Source organism: Aulonocara stuartgranti, assembly GCF_965226115.1.
Source record: "Aulonocara stuartgranti genome assembly, chromosome: 15".
Lineage (NCBI taxonomy): Eukaryota > Metazoa > Chordata > Actinopteri > Cichliformes > Cichlidae > Aulonocara > Aulonocara stuartgranti.
Window position 1 is genome coordinate 10,817,389 of NC_138951.1, and position 16,204 is coordinate 10,833,592.

A 16,204-nucleotide genomic window follows, 5' to 3' on the forward strand; every position below is an offset into this window, starting at 1 on the left:
CAGAGCCCTTAAAGGTGCAAATCCTTCCTCCTCATTAGGCTGACCTCAATAGGTCACAAGGTTTCAGTTGGAATATTTTAATGAAGTACACTGAATAGTTTACCGCAGAGCAAAGTGCAAATCAATAAACTACCTTTTATCTGCACTTTTCTTAGTTTAGGTTTAGTTCAGAGCTAAGGGTAACAGGGTTTCCCACTCTAGTCCAGCTTGGAGCATTGCATCTCTAAGCTGTTTCTTTAGACTGTCTTAAAAATAGCTTATAGCATTTTAAAGAGAGTCATTTTTTTCTGTTTTCTCTCAGTACTGTTTATATGTGCGCAACATCCATTCATTCATACTCTTCTGCTTATCCTTGTCAGGGTTGCAGGGGCACTGGAGCCTATCCCAGCTAACATAAGAGGCAAGAGGCAGGCTACACCCTGAACAGGTCATCAATCTAACGCAGGGCTAAAACAGACAGACAACCATTTGCAATCAAATTCACACCTATGGACAATAAGACAATTTAGACCTATGGACACATTAGATTCATCAAAATAGCTTAACCCCACTAAATGCATGTCTGTGGTAGGAAGCCGGAGTACCTAGAGAGAACCAACACAGACGTGTAGTTTGCATGCATGGGTTAGGTTAAGTGGCAGTTTTACACTGTGAAAGTGTGTGTGAAAGTGAGCATCAATAGTTATCTGTTCAGGCTGTATCCTGGCTTTTTCCTCATGGTAGCCAGGAAAAGCTCCTTCAACCCTGAACTAGAGAAACGATAGAAAATGGTTGGATGTTTTTATAAATACAAGCAATTTGACCTCATACTGTATGTTCAAAATGTACAAGGTGATGAGCCTGTATAGTTTTACAAACTTAAACTGTCAATATAAACATGAAAAAAATTTTTAGCAAGAAGTTAGAGAAATGTGTTTCAAAATCTTTCTGATTAATATGTCTGTTCAGATCCCTGTTTTAAATAGCACTGTGGTAGAGTAAGGAAAAACTAGTTACTGCCTCTCAGTTTTACTCCTTTGCTGGACAACCAGCTAACATAAATGTGCCATCATCGTGCATTTATGTCCACACTCATAAAGATGGAATGAGAAGTGAAGCCACAGCAGAAGTGACTTAAACCAGAATTATTTTTAATAGGCACAGGATAAGGGAGCAATATCCTGCAGAAACGCTCAATTTAACAGAGTCAATTTTGGATCGACTGAATTGTAATTATCAGTTTTTTTGCGAATGAACTGATGAAGAAAGCAACAGCATTCAGCTCAATGATTTCACCCATGTAGATCCATCTTTTATAACGTCTATGCTCATAATACCATTGCATCCCCCCACCCAAAATCAGAATAATGTGAAAAAGTTTTAGCTCATCTGGCATGAAGGACCAATGAGTTAATACAACAGGAAGATGTCTGTTGCTCCATGACAACAATCCTCCCAGAGGGAAAGATTCATTGAACTTTGCACACAATAACCAACTAATGTTTCTTCACCCATAATTTATTTTTTAAACTGTAAGCTGCCTGAAGTCAAAGGACGAATAGAAGAGGAAGATGTGTTCGGAGACGGGAATTTGGCACGGAGGACATGCTGACACGTGGTGTGAAGGCAGATGATCCACTGCAGTGACCTTAAACCTTTGCTGACAACTACCTCTGCCCAAAATTCAAGGTGTCCCTAAATATTGCATTCATGAGATGATCATGAAGAACAAAAAAAAAAAAAAAAGCCGTTTTCTGAAACAGATTTATAAAATTATCTTTAATTATAATTATCAGTGAGCAACAGGTTGAAATGTCAGTGGGGATGAGGGATTACCCTTAAATTCTTTTAATAAGTACTGGGAAACATATCAGTTAATAAATATAACAATATACATAACATAGGCCAATTACAATAACCAACGGGTGCCCTATATCACCCCTTGCTTTGTGCCACAGCCAAACTACCACACAACCCCTGTAACCTTCAGGACAGCACTAGCACAGTAAATGAGATAGTATAACGTAAGACAGTCAAAGAAACCTTTATAAAGACTATACTTAAAAAAAACAAAAATATGCTCAAAATTTTGGTGTCACAACTGTGTTTTAGGTTTCTTCAGCAGCACCTTAATACACTTACTTGCATTAGACAAACCTGAGGTGGAAAAAGACTCCATGAGGCTACACTTAAAACAAAATAAACCAATTTTGAACTGAATTTAAAGAAACTCAACCCGCGCTTACGATGACCCCATTTACTCCTCCAATGTGCCCGTTTTCAAGTCCGTTAACGGTTATTTTTTCTTGTGGGTATAAAAACACTCCTTCCCTGTAACTGTACTTATCTGAACATACAACATTTTTATTACTGTCTGAATCCTGGTTACTGGTCCTCGTCTTCACTTCTCTGCGTATTTCTCTGGCCCCGGTCTGGATCTTTGAGGCGGAGGATGCGGATGATTTTGCTTTCTGGAAGGGAACTTAACATAAAATAAAAATAAATAAAAAATTATGATGTGAATACTGAAACCAAGCAGCGCATTGAAGTCACACGACCTTTACCCTACAGTGGCTTAGTCTACAACGACCAAGTCAATAAATCACATCTGGGTGGTCTAGCTGCTGTAGCACACAAATGCTGTATATAAACACACAGAGGTTGTGTCAGTGGTTACCTCATGTTCTGTGGGGTTAAGAAAATGAACTGTCTGTAGCGCTGACTGGCAGCCACCTTCAGCATCATGTCCATGGATATCCTTCTGTTCACCATGTCCTATTTAAAGAGAACACCCAAAGCCAATGTTATCTTTAAATGGGGCCAAACCCAGTGGGACAGTTTTGCAACTGTAACGAAGTGTTGCATATTCTCTGTCTCCTTATCGTTTGTTGTTTTTACTGATGATTATCTCAGTTTGCAATATGCATGCACCCGCAATCTAAACATAAATATAATGCGAACGAAAACTATTGTATTACCATGTAAACATCAAACTCATCAAGACAGCGGAAAGGCGCCTCTGTGATCGCCCAAAGAGAGAGGACAAAACAAACAGTGGAGAAAGAGCGCTCCCCTCCGGACAGCAAGCGCATGTCACTCAAGTCAGCCTTGTTTCCTTGGCCTGGCTGCACCTACAAAGTTATCATAAGAATAATGAGTCTCTGTTTAAATAATAATAATCAAAAACCTTTAGGCACTTTAATATAAATCTGAGGCTGTAGTGGCCTCTTACTGATGAATGAAAAAAAGGCTTACGGAAATGGAGAGGGTTTCGTTCTTGTGATCAAAGATCATACTTCCACTGTAGCCTCTCTGGGCTAACATGCTATCAAAGTAGTATTTACAGCGGGCTGACAGGAACCTATGATACCAAGAGAGAGAGAGAGAAAAGTAATCATATAACCGCAATCTTAAAAATATAAATATAAAAAATAGAACTTTACGTATAGACTTCAGAGGGACCTGTAGGAGTATTTAACAAATTGTTGTCAAATATGGTACTAAAGCTACTAGAACTACAAGTCCAGGTTTTGAAGAATTAAAAATTCAATTTGATCGATCCAAATAAACATGCAGTGTCTGTGATTAAGCTAGGAGAGAAGATGAAACCTGAAAGTAACTAATGCTCGTGACTAGCTAAACCTGTGTGTGAAGCAGCGCACCCTTTTGGGGAAAGTTTGTGATATGTGTGATGAGTTCTTATCTGCCAATGAACAACGATGTCATGGTCACAGTCAATAGCGATAGCTCGCCAATCAAGGCGACTTTTTTGATGCATTAAAATTAATGTTGTCCATTAGTGCGGGATTCATCCATTTCTTTTCTTCCACTCATCCAAATCCAAGTGTTTGTGTGGAGCAACTATACTGACCCATCATCAAATGATAGGAAACAGCAAGATGTTTGTGACTGTTGAACTGATATTTAAATCTGTGCTTATTAGTGAAAAACTTACATGGTGGGCATGAGACGGGTGAGATATTTTACACAGAAAAAGACCCCAAAAACCTCTAGGCTGTTGTTTTGTTTTAATATCTTGTTCTATCATTTTGTAGTGCAGGGGCTAACTGGAGGGTCATTAGCATGAGCTCCTTTTAAGTACACATATGTGGGCAATGCTTTGAATTTGATTTCAAAGATTCAGTGTTTTATGTTTATATATTCATGTAATTTAAAGTGAGGTTTAAAAAAGCATCAGGCCAAAATACCTTCATTTGAACAGATTTGCACATGTGCTGTCTGGACTGTTAAGCTAACATTTGTTTTAAAAATCTGACTAGTCACTCGGTCTATAACTAGACAAAAAAAGTTCCGATTCAGAAGCCACAGTCTTAATAATTTAATAATTATTACCTGGATTACAGATGTAACTATTTACTCTCTTTTACTTTATTGCACAGGTAAGTACATCACTGCAAAATACAAACAGCAAACTATGAATTCACCACTTACCTCCTGAGCTCGGCATAAGCCTGAAGTCTCTGGTTCATAACACTGTCGAGGCTTTTGATGAAGCTGTTGAGGTTCTTCATTTGCTGTGTCATGTTCTTGTAGCTCTCCAGAGCCTCGTGGTACTGCCTGTAAGTGGAAAAGGAAATCAATTCACATTTGGCGTCAAGGAAGGACATCAGTTTAAAATGCGTGTACATTCAACACCTCACAGAAACATCACTGAAATCATGTCAGTAATACACCGTGAGGATCCAATACCTCACAATCTCCTCACGGTCTCCCTGTTGTTCCTTCTGTGAAGTGATCTTAAGCTTGAGACGACTGATCTCGCTGTCCAGGCTCCTGGCTGACCGACGGCTCTCCACACGTTCCAGACAAATCTCTTTGGCTTTGGCCACTGACATCTGAGTCACAGAGCAAAACAAACCACTATTTTAGCTGCTAAATACAGGCAAAACTTCAAGAGACAGTGCTATTTAACTCCTAAAACTAAAGCAGATACATTGTATACAAAGTGCTTTTCTGATACTCATACCTCGTACTCCTTCTCTTTGCTTTTAAGGTTGCCTTCAAGAGTTTGAATGTTGTGGAGATGGGCACTGCGTTTCTCATCATAGTGTTTCTTGTGATGTTTGCATTTTATCACCTCCTGGTCAGTTTTACTGAGATCCTCCTGTATTAAGAGAAAGCAAATAAAGAATTCGGTAAAAACAGACAAACACCAACTCGGAGACAGAGCACGGTGGGCTGGCATGGCCAACACACAAAGAGTTAGAATCACACCAAATTATCAGGGTTGATATAATGTTAGGTAGTTGCATTGACACAATGTCCTTACCAATCTTACTGATCACTGAATGCACTGTAGACTACAAGTCACATTTAGCAGTACGTACACAGGAAAAAAATCATTTAGATCACGTTTGATATCCTGTTTTCACCTTATTTCTTGACTTTACTGCCAACTGTCTCAAATAAAAGAATAGCACATAGTGTCACTACAAGATTGCAACATTAAAAAGTTGTCCCCCCCATATATCTACTGAAAGTTACTTCATTTGATTGACCTGATACCTTATAAGTCAAGAATTTAGCAACTGAAAAACAAAGGTTCTCACACTGGGTCTTTCTTTCAATATTACCTTGACTGAGTCAGCCTCCTCTGCGATAGTGTTAATGCACTCTTTGTGCTGCTTGTATTCCTGCTCTGCCTTTTCATAAGAACCCTTGAGGTCGGCCATTTGGGCCAGTCCCTCATCTGACTCCACTCGCTTGGACTTGATCTTGGTAACAATCTCATGAAGATCCTCCTCCTGTTGAAAATTAGAGATAATGGTGTATCATAAGAGTAGATCTGGTTGACATTATGTACAATATTTAAAAACTCTAAACCAAAATAAGCTGGGACAATGCTTATAGTGTAAATAAAAAGAGAATTCTTCTATTTGTAAATCTCATAAAAATCACAGAAAACAGATCGAATGTTTAAAGAGACATTCTACTTTTCAGGAAAAACATTAGCTCATTTTCAATTTGAAAGCAGACACAGGTCTTAAAACAAGTTGGGATGGGGGAAAAAATGGCTGGAAAAGTAAGCGGTACTACAAAACAGATGGATAAACATAAAATTAATTCGGTTTCTATGATTTTGTTCTCAGAATTAAAGCTGGACAATTTATTTTCTATGTTCTATTGTGAACAAAATATGGGTTAATGGGATTTTCAAACCACTGCATTCTGCTTTTAAATTTTACACAGCATCCCAATTTGTGGGATATAGCCAGCTCTAAGTCCAGTACAAGTGTGCATCTTTTTATACAGATGGAAAAATACATGGTGTTCTTTACAGACCAGGGGCCTGAGGTCCTCTGACTGAGGCTCTTCAACATTTTGTAGATCTGTGAGCTCTAGCTGCAACTTTGTGGCCTTGTCCTAAAACAAACACACAGACTTTGTTAGCAAATTCATTTCATATGATATCAGAACACTTTGTTCTCTTTCTAATGGATAAAGTATATCAAAGTAAGTGAAATGAATGACTAATATGCTTTAAACCCCAAATATGATTATATTAAAATATTAAAACTGAAAATACAAATTCTATTAGTATTCTTATCTGCCCTTCAGAAAATACCACTAACTTTAATGGTCTTTTGCTCTTGATGGGCTCTTCTTAGTAGGCCTTCATTTTCCTTGACGTCGTCATCCAACTTTCTCATCTGCTGCTGGAAGCGTGATGCTTGACCTTTCTGGTTTTCCAACTCCCTCTGTAAGTGTCTGAGAGGAATCAAAGAGACAAGGAGAGGCGAAAATGGAGAGACGTGGACAGAACATTTAAAGCACAAGTTTAAAGTCTAAAGACAGAGAATAAAATACGAGTTTTCATGTGTACAAGTCAGACATATACCTGATCTCCTCCTCAACATCTCCTGAGAGATAGTTGGCTCTAGTCTGCTCAGCAGCATAACTCCGGTTAGTAAAGATCTGATCTCCATCCTTAGAGAAAGCATGGATGCAGTTCGCAGGAGGATTTTTGCTCTGCATCACTCTCCGAGCTTCTGTTCGATTCTATCAACAAGGAAAACATGTAAATATGACATGAAGTCTGAACACAGAGTTCAGAAGGTAAGGAGCAGACATCTCTTCTATGGTATCCAAAGTCTGACTCCACATAAAGAATCTGTCAAATATTCTTATACAAATTTGAATAAAAAATAGATATAGTAAATATTAAGAAGCTTTCAAAAACATTATAGGTCTCTGCCATATTTCTGACCCAGCAGCTGAGGTTTAGGCAGATTTGTGACCATAACCACACTGACTCCACTGTGCAAAAGGTCAGATTCCTATTCCTGTACCTATGAAGCGCCTTGAGGCGACTTTTGTTGTGATTTGGTGCTATATAAATAAAATTGAATTGAATTGAATTAGATTCCTTGACTTGGATCATTTTCATTAAAGCAAAAATTCAGGCAACATTCAGGAGACTCGGTCAGGAAAATAAACAAATAAACTTTCAGGCACTGGGGCCCGTTCTTCGTACGTCGCTTACTACATCCAAGATCAAATGACACATCCAAGATCAAATCATCGCGCTAACCGTGAGCTCGCTAATCCGGTTCCCCGAACACACCTGCTGTTGACGATTACTACAGCTGGACGCAGGAATGTGACATCACTGGGTGTCGTAAAAGGGGCTACGCATCGATAGTAGAAACATTGATCGGCAACCCGCTGATTGGTCGGCGAAAATGTCGAAGGGGCGTGCTCGGTATTTTCCGGCAGCAGAGCAAGAACTCATGAGTGAGGGATTTCAGGAGTTTCAGAGTTTAATTAAAACGCAAGAGAACACTGCAAAGGCTGCAAAAGCAAGGAGAGAGGGCTGGCAGAAAGTTGCTGACAAATCAAACTCGTAGGTAATTTAATAATAATACTGATAATAATGGATTGGGTTTATATAGCGCTTTCCAAGGCACCCAAAGCGCTTTACGATACCACTATTCATTCACTCCCACATTCACACACTGGTGGAGGCAGCTACGGTTGTAGCCAGGCTGCCATATCGCGCCATCGGCCCCTCTGGCCAACACCAGTAGGCGGTAGGGTAGATCTATCATATGACACTATATTGTCCAATATCATATGGCATTATATTATATTATAATATGTTATATTATATCCCCTTTCACATTAGAGCCACAACAGGACCCACAAGAACATGGGAACAAGTAAAAGTGGAATACAGGAGTATTCTACAGAATGGTAATATTTATCTCTTAGATTGCTTTGCGTCTCTTGGCAAGGTAATACTGGCCTGTAATACTCTGTTAGTTTGTTTATAACAGCAACCAAGAAAAGGGCAGAGGAAAAAAAGACAGGTGGTGGTCCTGCACCCCCTCGTCAACAAGTTGGTTAAGTAAATAATACCCTCACGGGAATATCGATATCTCTCTATGAGCACACTGTCGCGCTGAGCTAAAGGATCCTGTCTATCCCGCAATATACGCTGAATTCTGAGGACTCTCCTTATCAATCTTGCACCTTCCGCAATGGGTTGGTCGCGTATACGGACAGGACATGGCTGCGACAGGCTTCCCAAATCCACCTTCGCTTTTATAGCCGTGGTCTCTCATCTTGATTACACGAAGTAATTTACAATTACTACTCTGAAATATGAATTACATCTGTAATAATCACATACATGTAATAGAATGTTAATAGTACATTTCCCTTTTTTAGGAAATGACCTGTATGTATCTGTGTGACATCAATAAAAGGATCAAGTGCTGCATTATCTTTAGTTACATTGATAATATTTATTTATGGTGAAACAGTGGAAAAATATCGCTGTTGCTTTCGTATAAATGAAGCGGACATACCTGCGTGGCCGCGATCTAATCCTGTTTACATAAAGTAAACCTGCTCCCGAGCAGGTTTACGCTTACGGCTCTGTTGCTATGACAGCAAGTCCCGGATGAGCTTCGGGGAACCGACTGATCCAGGATCACGCGAAATCGTCAACAATCTAATCCGGCTAACCTACTTAGCGAGGTACGAAGAACGGGCCCCTGTTCGGCAAATGTACAGGTAGCTGTGTACACAATAAGCTGACTTTGGCAGGTATAAAACTTTGATGTAATAGCCATTCAGGTTGTAGAGAAGATCAGATCAGGGATAAGCTTAATAGACCTAAACAGCTGATTCATTATGGTTTGTTCACATGCTTAAGGCCCTTCAGTTCATTTACAGTATACTTTATCTAATATATGGCTTACTTTACACATTGCATCATATAAAAAAAGACATGTCTAACCACTCAATGTGCAACTATGGCTACCATCAAGCATCTTGTGTTGAAAAAAAGTTATGCTTTACCTTAATGAGCAGAATGCTCTCTATGCCCTTCTGATCGATCAGACAGTTGGCCACAACTGGGTCCTCAATTTCTAGAGCCTGAAGCACGGAGGGGTAGTTCGGATGACTGACAGCCCTGACACAAAACACATCAAAACTAATTTCGATTCATTTTTTCAGATATTTTGTAATAATTAAGTAATAAGCTACATAAAGAAAATCTTTATCATACATAATATATGTATGTATGATAAATTGGGCAGGGATAGCTCAGTAGGTAGAGTGGTGGCCCCATGATCGGAAGGTCGGGGGTTCGACTCCACTGAACGGCTACCCTGAGGTACCCCTGAGCAAGGTACCGTCCCTACACACTGCTCCCCGGGCGCTGCATTGGTGGCTGCCCACTGCTTCACTGGGTGAATGGGTTAAATGCAGAGGAACTATTTCCCTATGGGGACTAACACATGCACATTACATTACATTACATAATATTTTCCAAAAGAAAAAAGTTACAACATTTGAGATGCACTAACACTCACTCTGAAGAAGGATACCTTCTAACTGAATACTTGTTGTATTAATTGTACTTTGCACAACTATTTTATATATATAATTAAACCTCTATACTCACTTTTTTCTTGTATCATGAACTTGTGAGATGAAATTGCTAGTTATGATAGCAGGTCTGCGACCTCCTTGAAACATTTTGGCCATGAGGCCCTGCAGAACCTTCTCATCTTCATAGTTATCACATGTGAAGGCCAGCAGCTGGCCTTTAAGACATACTTCTACGGCCAGTGCGAGCTCTGGGTCCTTCAGACTAATTAGGTAACCTGTAAAAGAGAAGGAAAGTTAGAAGTGTTTTTTTGTTGCCACACATTTTGCACTGTGGTTGCGCACTTGGGGGGGGGGGCACATGCTACACTTTCTGTGCATAACCAGGTCTTACCCAACGGTCCTCGAGGTCTGTGCTTGAAATGGCCTCTTCTGTGAGATTCCTGAATGGCGTTTAGCAGCGCAGGCATCTGCTCTCCAAAACGCCGCAGCCGATTGGACCGACTGCTCTCCATTGTCTGCAGATTCCTCCTGTTGGCTTCAATGGACCTCTGGAGAACCTCCTGCTCTCTCCTGAAAACAAACAGGGGGGCAAAATACAGTCATTTCTAGAGAATAGCTTCAATTAGAAACTGCAAATACATTCCTTTAAGCTACCCTAGAATCAGCAATTATTGGTTATTGCATGTACAATGATTTTCCTTTGGTGCATTGTTTTACCTCATTTTTCCTTGTTCTTCTTTGGCGCGACTGATGGCATGCTGATACTGGTCAATCTGTTGGCCCAGTGTAGAGATCTGATGCTTCAGGTTTTCCAACTCAGTCTGGATCTGCTCGATCCTTTCTGCTCTGGCTTTGCTCTCTGCTCCCGTTTTCTGACTGATGCTAGAGGTAAGAAAAGGGGTGTGATGAAATAAAGCACAGGCGAGCCAAAACAGAATAAATAACTTTTCAACCTCAATTTAATGCAGAAGACAACTAAATAAGATGACACAAAACCTCAGCTTGAGATCTTTTATCCTCGACATCAGCTGAGTTTTGTCCTTTTCCAAGTCTCTCAGGTTGGCTTTGCATCTGTGGACTGTGACCTGATGTGCACACGTAAATGAAGAGTTAAATATTCACAAGTTGACGTACAAGCATCACAAAGATAACAGTCATTTTTTAAAACTAATTTTGAATTAATTATATGACAGAATGGTGATGCAGCGCTCCTATACTGATGACGACAAACAAACAAACAAAAAAACACATCAGATGATGGAAAGCCACTGCATCTGCTGAGGAACACAAATGCACTTAGACACTGCTCAGCACTATAAACTAAGCCTCAGACTTGCTACATAAAATCATTAAGTACTTGTAAAAAGTGAACGAGCCGACTGTCAGAAATCCACCATATGCTGCGGTTAGTGCACTCAACTCTCACCTCGCTGGATTTTAAAAGGTTGTTGCGTTTCTGCGACTCAGTCTTGAGCTCAGCACATTTAGGTTGAAGCTCCTGGACTTGCTGTGTGATCCTCTCTAGCTGTTCCTGGACCTGTTTGTACTTTTTCTCTGCTTCATCGACCTTATTCTGCATGATCAAAAAGGTTTAGGGTTAAAAGGTTACAGAATGAACAGTCCAAAAGTCTGAGCCATAAAACTGAAGTAGCAATTACTTAATTAGTAGTAATTTGTGTTAATTCTAAAATAATTATTAACATTTGAGATGTGTTATATGTTGATTTCAGGGTTACTACCGAAGAAGTTTCATACCTTCCATTCGTTCACCTTGTCGTCATATTTCTCTGTGGATCGTCTGTCTGCCTGCAGCTTCTCCTTCATTGGCTCTAAGTCCTTCTCCATCTCAGTCACCTGCAACATTTAACATATTTGTACAGGAATTAAAATTTAAACAAGTGATCTTAACTAAATAGGGAAAGGGAAATACTGGAAAATTGCGGGAAGTTGGAGGAAAATGATCTCACCAAAGCCCAAGCCATCTGCTTCTGCAACTCCTCCAGTTTGGTGTTCATTTCATCAAGTGAAGCCAGGCTCCTGTAACGGTCCTCCTTCTCCAGGTACTTCCGTTTTAGGTCTTTCAAGCACTAGGAATGACCACAAATGAATATTAAAAGATGCTTTAAAACAAAACTTAGCTGTGCAATCCAAATAAAAGGGTTTAAATTCAAGAAATGTAATAATATCACTACTGCCCATTTCAGCGACACAAATACATACTTCACTGTGTTGCTCAACTTTATCCTCTGTGAGATTCTTAGTGGTTTTGATGTAGATAAAGTCCTCTCTCATCTGCTCCAACTGGGTGGCTTTCATAAAAAACTGCAGAGAGAAAAATAGATTAAAAACAACCGGGGCTTATTTATAGTTAACAGTTAACAAATTCAAACAAGGAGATTGTGCTGCAAGTTAGGGAGCAGGCTAACAAGATGATCAAGCTGGTATAGAATAGAATAAACCTTTATTATCCTACGGATAAGAAATGTGGGTGTTACACAGCTCTTATAGCAAGGGGAATATATAAGGTCCTGTATACATAAGCAACTGAAGTTTGTATATGGTTTGCCATTTTACCAATCAAAACAAAACTGCAGATGAGGCTGGTGACAGCATCATTAGATATGTATATATGTGATCAGAAATTCCAAATGTACCAGAACAACATCTATACCAAATCTCTTCCATGCTAAATCTAAACTCTTATTGGCATTAGATTCGAATCAAAGAAGAGGGTTTTTGTTGCTAGAAGCTACTAACCAAACACATTTGGGCAGTCTTTTGTTACATGCAGGTAAAGAGTCTGTGTGGAGAATAAGAGAGATGAAATAGAAAAGCTATTTTGTCCACACCCCCGCCCCCGCAATTTCCAAACAAATATTTGCATTTGGAAACAATGACTGGCAGATGAAACAGAGTGTTGGCCTGCCGGTTGGTTTTATATGTACTGGCCACACCAGAAGCCCTACAAATAGGCACAAACTTAATTGCCTTGACTGACAATCATTTTCATAGGTACCATAAAGAAACACGTTTCACGGTGTAGCAAACTGTCCACCCAATGCTGCTGTGTGGCTTAAACATGCAAGTACTCTGAACTAACCTTGTACTTGTCCCCCTCTCCTTTAGAATGTAGGAAGTACTTGCTCATTTCCTGAGTGAGAACTGATACAGGATTGTTGACCTTTGGGAGAGAAAACACATTAATAAGCATGACAGTAACACAGGTTCACGTGACACCCTTTAACAACTGACATGGCCCCACAATTTGTTGCTTAAGTTTCAGCTCAAATGTTGAAATTGTACAGATAAATACAGCTAAAATCACAGCATAGTCAAAAGTGCAGTTTAACCAGAACATCAATGTGTGAAGGACAAAAACAGAGTTGGCTGAAAGTTGGCGGTAGAGCATCTCTGAGTTACATGAAAGAAGACCTGCATCTCTCATACCTGAATATTGAAATTATCCAGAATAGAGACAAGTTCTTCCTTTTTGGTTGAGATTAGCTGACCTGTAAGAGAGAGAAAAAACAAAAAGAAAAACATTGTGAACATTCACTTTACTCTCACTGACGATTTTCCAGACTCCATTAAATGACTCATCTTTGTTCTTTCTGTTCTTATTTTAAATCAATGGACAATTATAAATATACTTATGGAGAATTTACTGCAAATAGTTTGCTGCAATATCTAAATTTACAAACTCCTTCGCATTTTTACCTGATTTACTTCTCAGCTTATATGTTCTCAGTCCGTCCCGAGTTATCCTTAGATCTAGAATAATAGCCGACCCATACACCTCTGGTTTGTAAGCATCCCTTCCTTTATTACGCAATGTGATGGAAACATCAGCTGAACTGAGGAGACAGAAATGCACATCAAGGGTCAGATACTTGCGTTTGTTATTTGTAATTACTTTTCACATTTATGATGTGCTCTCTCATCACAAAATAAGATAACAGATAGTGCGTGACGGATAAAAAAATTATTGTGAAATCACCTTTCTCCTTCCTTCACAAAACCCCTGAGGGATGATCCTCTATTTGTAGCCTGGGCATTCCCGCCTAAGGCAACTATGAGAGCTGTCAAAACGGCGCTCTTTCCACCTGTCACAAAACAATTGGCACACAAAAATTGAACAGACAGGACACTGTAATAAACAAAGATTTATGGACGATAATAACAGCCACTGAGTTTCCACTTCACATTTTATAAATGCACCGAAACAACTTCAAACCACTAATAACACCATATAAATAATGACATTTGCAGACATGTGCAACAGAAAGCACCAGCACTGAGAAAGCAACAAGATCTCACTAAACCAAAGTGATTAACTAGTAATTATTAGTTAATAATTTTTCAACTATTTTCAGCAATGATAGAAGCCTTTACATGATAATTACAGCACACAATAGAGACATTTTGGCCAAAATGTAAATATAGGGTTGCAGCCTGCATTGGCATGAAACGAGGGGGATTCAGAAGCCTCGTTACATCTCCGATCTGCCAGATAAGATAGTGCACTTACTTCCGTTGTTGCCAACAACAAAGTTGACATTGGAACCAAAGGTAAACGGGCCAAGGAGCGAGTGGCACATAAAATTCTTCAGAGTGATACTTTCTACAATCCCAGCATCACTCACCACCTCCGCACCACACTGCAACTGCACACAAAGTAACAAGTATCCACACTGTGAGCCTCTATCCTTTGCATTCTCAGAGAATTATTTAAGAAATAAGTAAATACACGAGGGTGAAATTAAACAAAAACTGGAAATCAAACAAAACTAGCGTGCTTCACTGCACGGCAGACGTACATTACTCAGAATGGGATCTTCCTGGTCACTGTCAGCAGCATTTTCACTTTCATTCACAGATCTGGATCTCTTGTTGGGATTTTCATTGACGGAGGTGCCCTTCCTTTTAGACATCGTAGACACCCCGTGTTGCTTTTAACGGTAAAAAGAAGAAGAAGAAGAAGTAATAATAATAGAAAGCGACAGAGTGAAAGAAACCTGATACACATATAAAACTACTAGCACAGTCAGACATCTATTTAAACTGTCGAATCAGCTCTCCATCTAAATTCTGCCGTCACGTCGGCTGCTAGTTAACGGATATGAGTTTTAAAGCATTGCCTGCAGTTTAAACCGCGACATTAGTAGCTTAATTACGTTTAGGAAAAGTTACACACGTTACAGGACTAGCTTAGCTGGCTAACTAAGGCTACATGCTAAAAAGAAAGTCAACGACTGTCTATCCAAACGTGAGTCGAGTTTGCTGCGGGTTAGTTTTGTGCCGCCTTAAGTAACTGGAAGCGCAGGTATGGTATTTTGCGGAGTGACAACTGACCTACCTTGCGGTACCCTCACACTCTCCGACGCAACTGATGGGAACGACCACCAGACCGGCTATCGAATTCGCGCCCGCTATCCGCTTTGAAATCTCGCGGGAATACGCGAGATCGAGAAATCTGAACAGCTATTTAAAAAAAAGTAAAAAATAAAGAAAATGAAATATTATAGACTTTAACAATGAAGAAGAGAGTTAAAGAGAAGCAACGTGTAAGAATAAATTAAATGAAACAAACAAACAGTTGCCAGATTAATTCTTTAAGTAACAACGAATTAGTGCTGTAGTTGTGCTTTAATTGTACTAATGCTTTAGTTGTACCCTTTCCTTTCGCAGTCGTAGCACGCGGAAAGCTCCTGCTGTTTGTGTGTGTGTCAGATGATTATTTTACTGTACTCGGATGATTCTCCGGTGGAAATGTCTGTATTTAAACACACATTTACTAGAATTGAATGCAACGAGCATTTTCTAATTAAATATTATTGTCAAATGAACTCGCATATAGCTCTTTTTTGTCTCTTCAGTTCTTTGTATTTGCCTGGTTCCACTCATTGTAGACGTTAATATCACAACACTCTTTAGGCTGTTATTTGGGGTAGGAACCTGCAGTCATGTGCAGCATTTATCCACCCATCATCCAATTCACGGCCACACAATTTTCATTTTCATTTAATCAGCACAGAGGACCGCCAACACCCTGCTACCTTCACTACCTTCAGGTCTACAAAACCATCAAGGCCTCTTCTCATCCAAGCCACCATCTGTTCACTCTGTTGCATTCTGGAAGTATCAAAGTACTGAACTCTGTCTCATGACAAGGTGCACTACCACCACTCGGAACACCCTGTGTAATATTACTAAAGACTGTGAAACAGATATTCATATGTGTGTCAAACCCATTTCTGACTAAAACTGGATAAGAAAAAAACCTTAATAAAGTATACACGATCGTTGTTGAATGTTAAATTTATTTCAATCCAGGAAAAAGAAAATTAAATGCTTATGAAAT

General features: G+C 39.5%; 1 protein-coding gene across 2 annotated transcripts; it reads right to left on the reverse strand.

Moving 5' to 3' along the window:
• Positions 1 to 1,729: 1,729 nt before the first annotated feature.
• Positions 1,730 to 15,291, reverse strand: LOC309689399 (structural maintenance of chromosomes protein 6). Of its 2 annotated transcripts, none has more exons than XM_082505788.1 (27): positions 15,200 to 15,291; positions 14,661 to 14,792; positions 14,372 to 14,507; positions 13,841 to 13,946; positions 13,561 to 13,697; positions 13,291 to 13,352; positions 12,944 to 13,024; positions 12,064 to 12,165; positions 11,811 to 11,930; positions 11,599 to 11,697; positions 11,270 to 11,416; positions 10,840 to 10,928; positions 10,561 to 10,725; positions 10,235 to 10,413; positions 9,917 to 10,118; positions 9,307 to 9,421; positions 6,839 to 6,999; positions 6,573 to 6,708; positions 6,283 to 6,363; positions 5,574 to 5,744; positions 4,967 to 5,104; positions 4,690 to 4,835; positions 4,432 to 4,557; positions 3,235 to 3,340; positions 2,958 to 3,110; positions 2,657 to 2,754; positions 1,730 to 2,461 (listed from the first exon to the last, which is right to left on the reverse strand). In XM_082505788.1, the coding sequence occupies exons 2-27, from the start codon at positions 14,772 to 14,774 to the stop codon at positions 2,365 to 2,367; spliced, it is 3,267 nt and encodes a 1,088-aa protein (XP_082361914.1). In that variant the 5' UTR covers positions 14,775 to 14,792; positions 15,200 to 15,291; the 3' UTR covers positions 1,730 to 2,364. The 2 variants fall into 2 exon arrangements, with proteins under 2 accessions (XP_082361914.1, XP_082361915.1); XM_082505789.1 differs by having other exon boundaries at positions 15,196 to 15,282.
• Between the last annotated feature and the right edge of the window lie 913 nt (positions 15,292 to 16,204).

Excerpts from the sequence above, each read along its gene's own strand:
- LOC309689399 (XM_082505788.1), bottom strand. The coding sequence starts at position 14,774 with ATGTCTAAAAGGAAGGGCACCTCCGTCAATGAAAATCCCAACAAGAGA. Across the intron at positions 9,422-9,916 it reads GTTCATGATACAAGAAAAAA|GGCTGTCAGTCATCCGAACT; the intron begins GTGAGTATAGAG and ends GTTTTGTGTCAG. Across the intron at positions 7,000-9,306 it reads AGAGCATTCTGCTCATTAAG|AATCGAACAGAAGCTCGGAG; the intron begins GTAAAGCATAAC and ends CCTTGTTGATAG.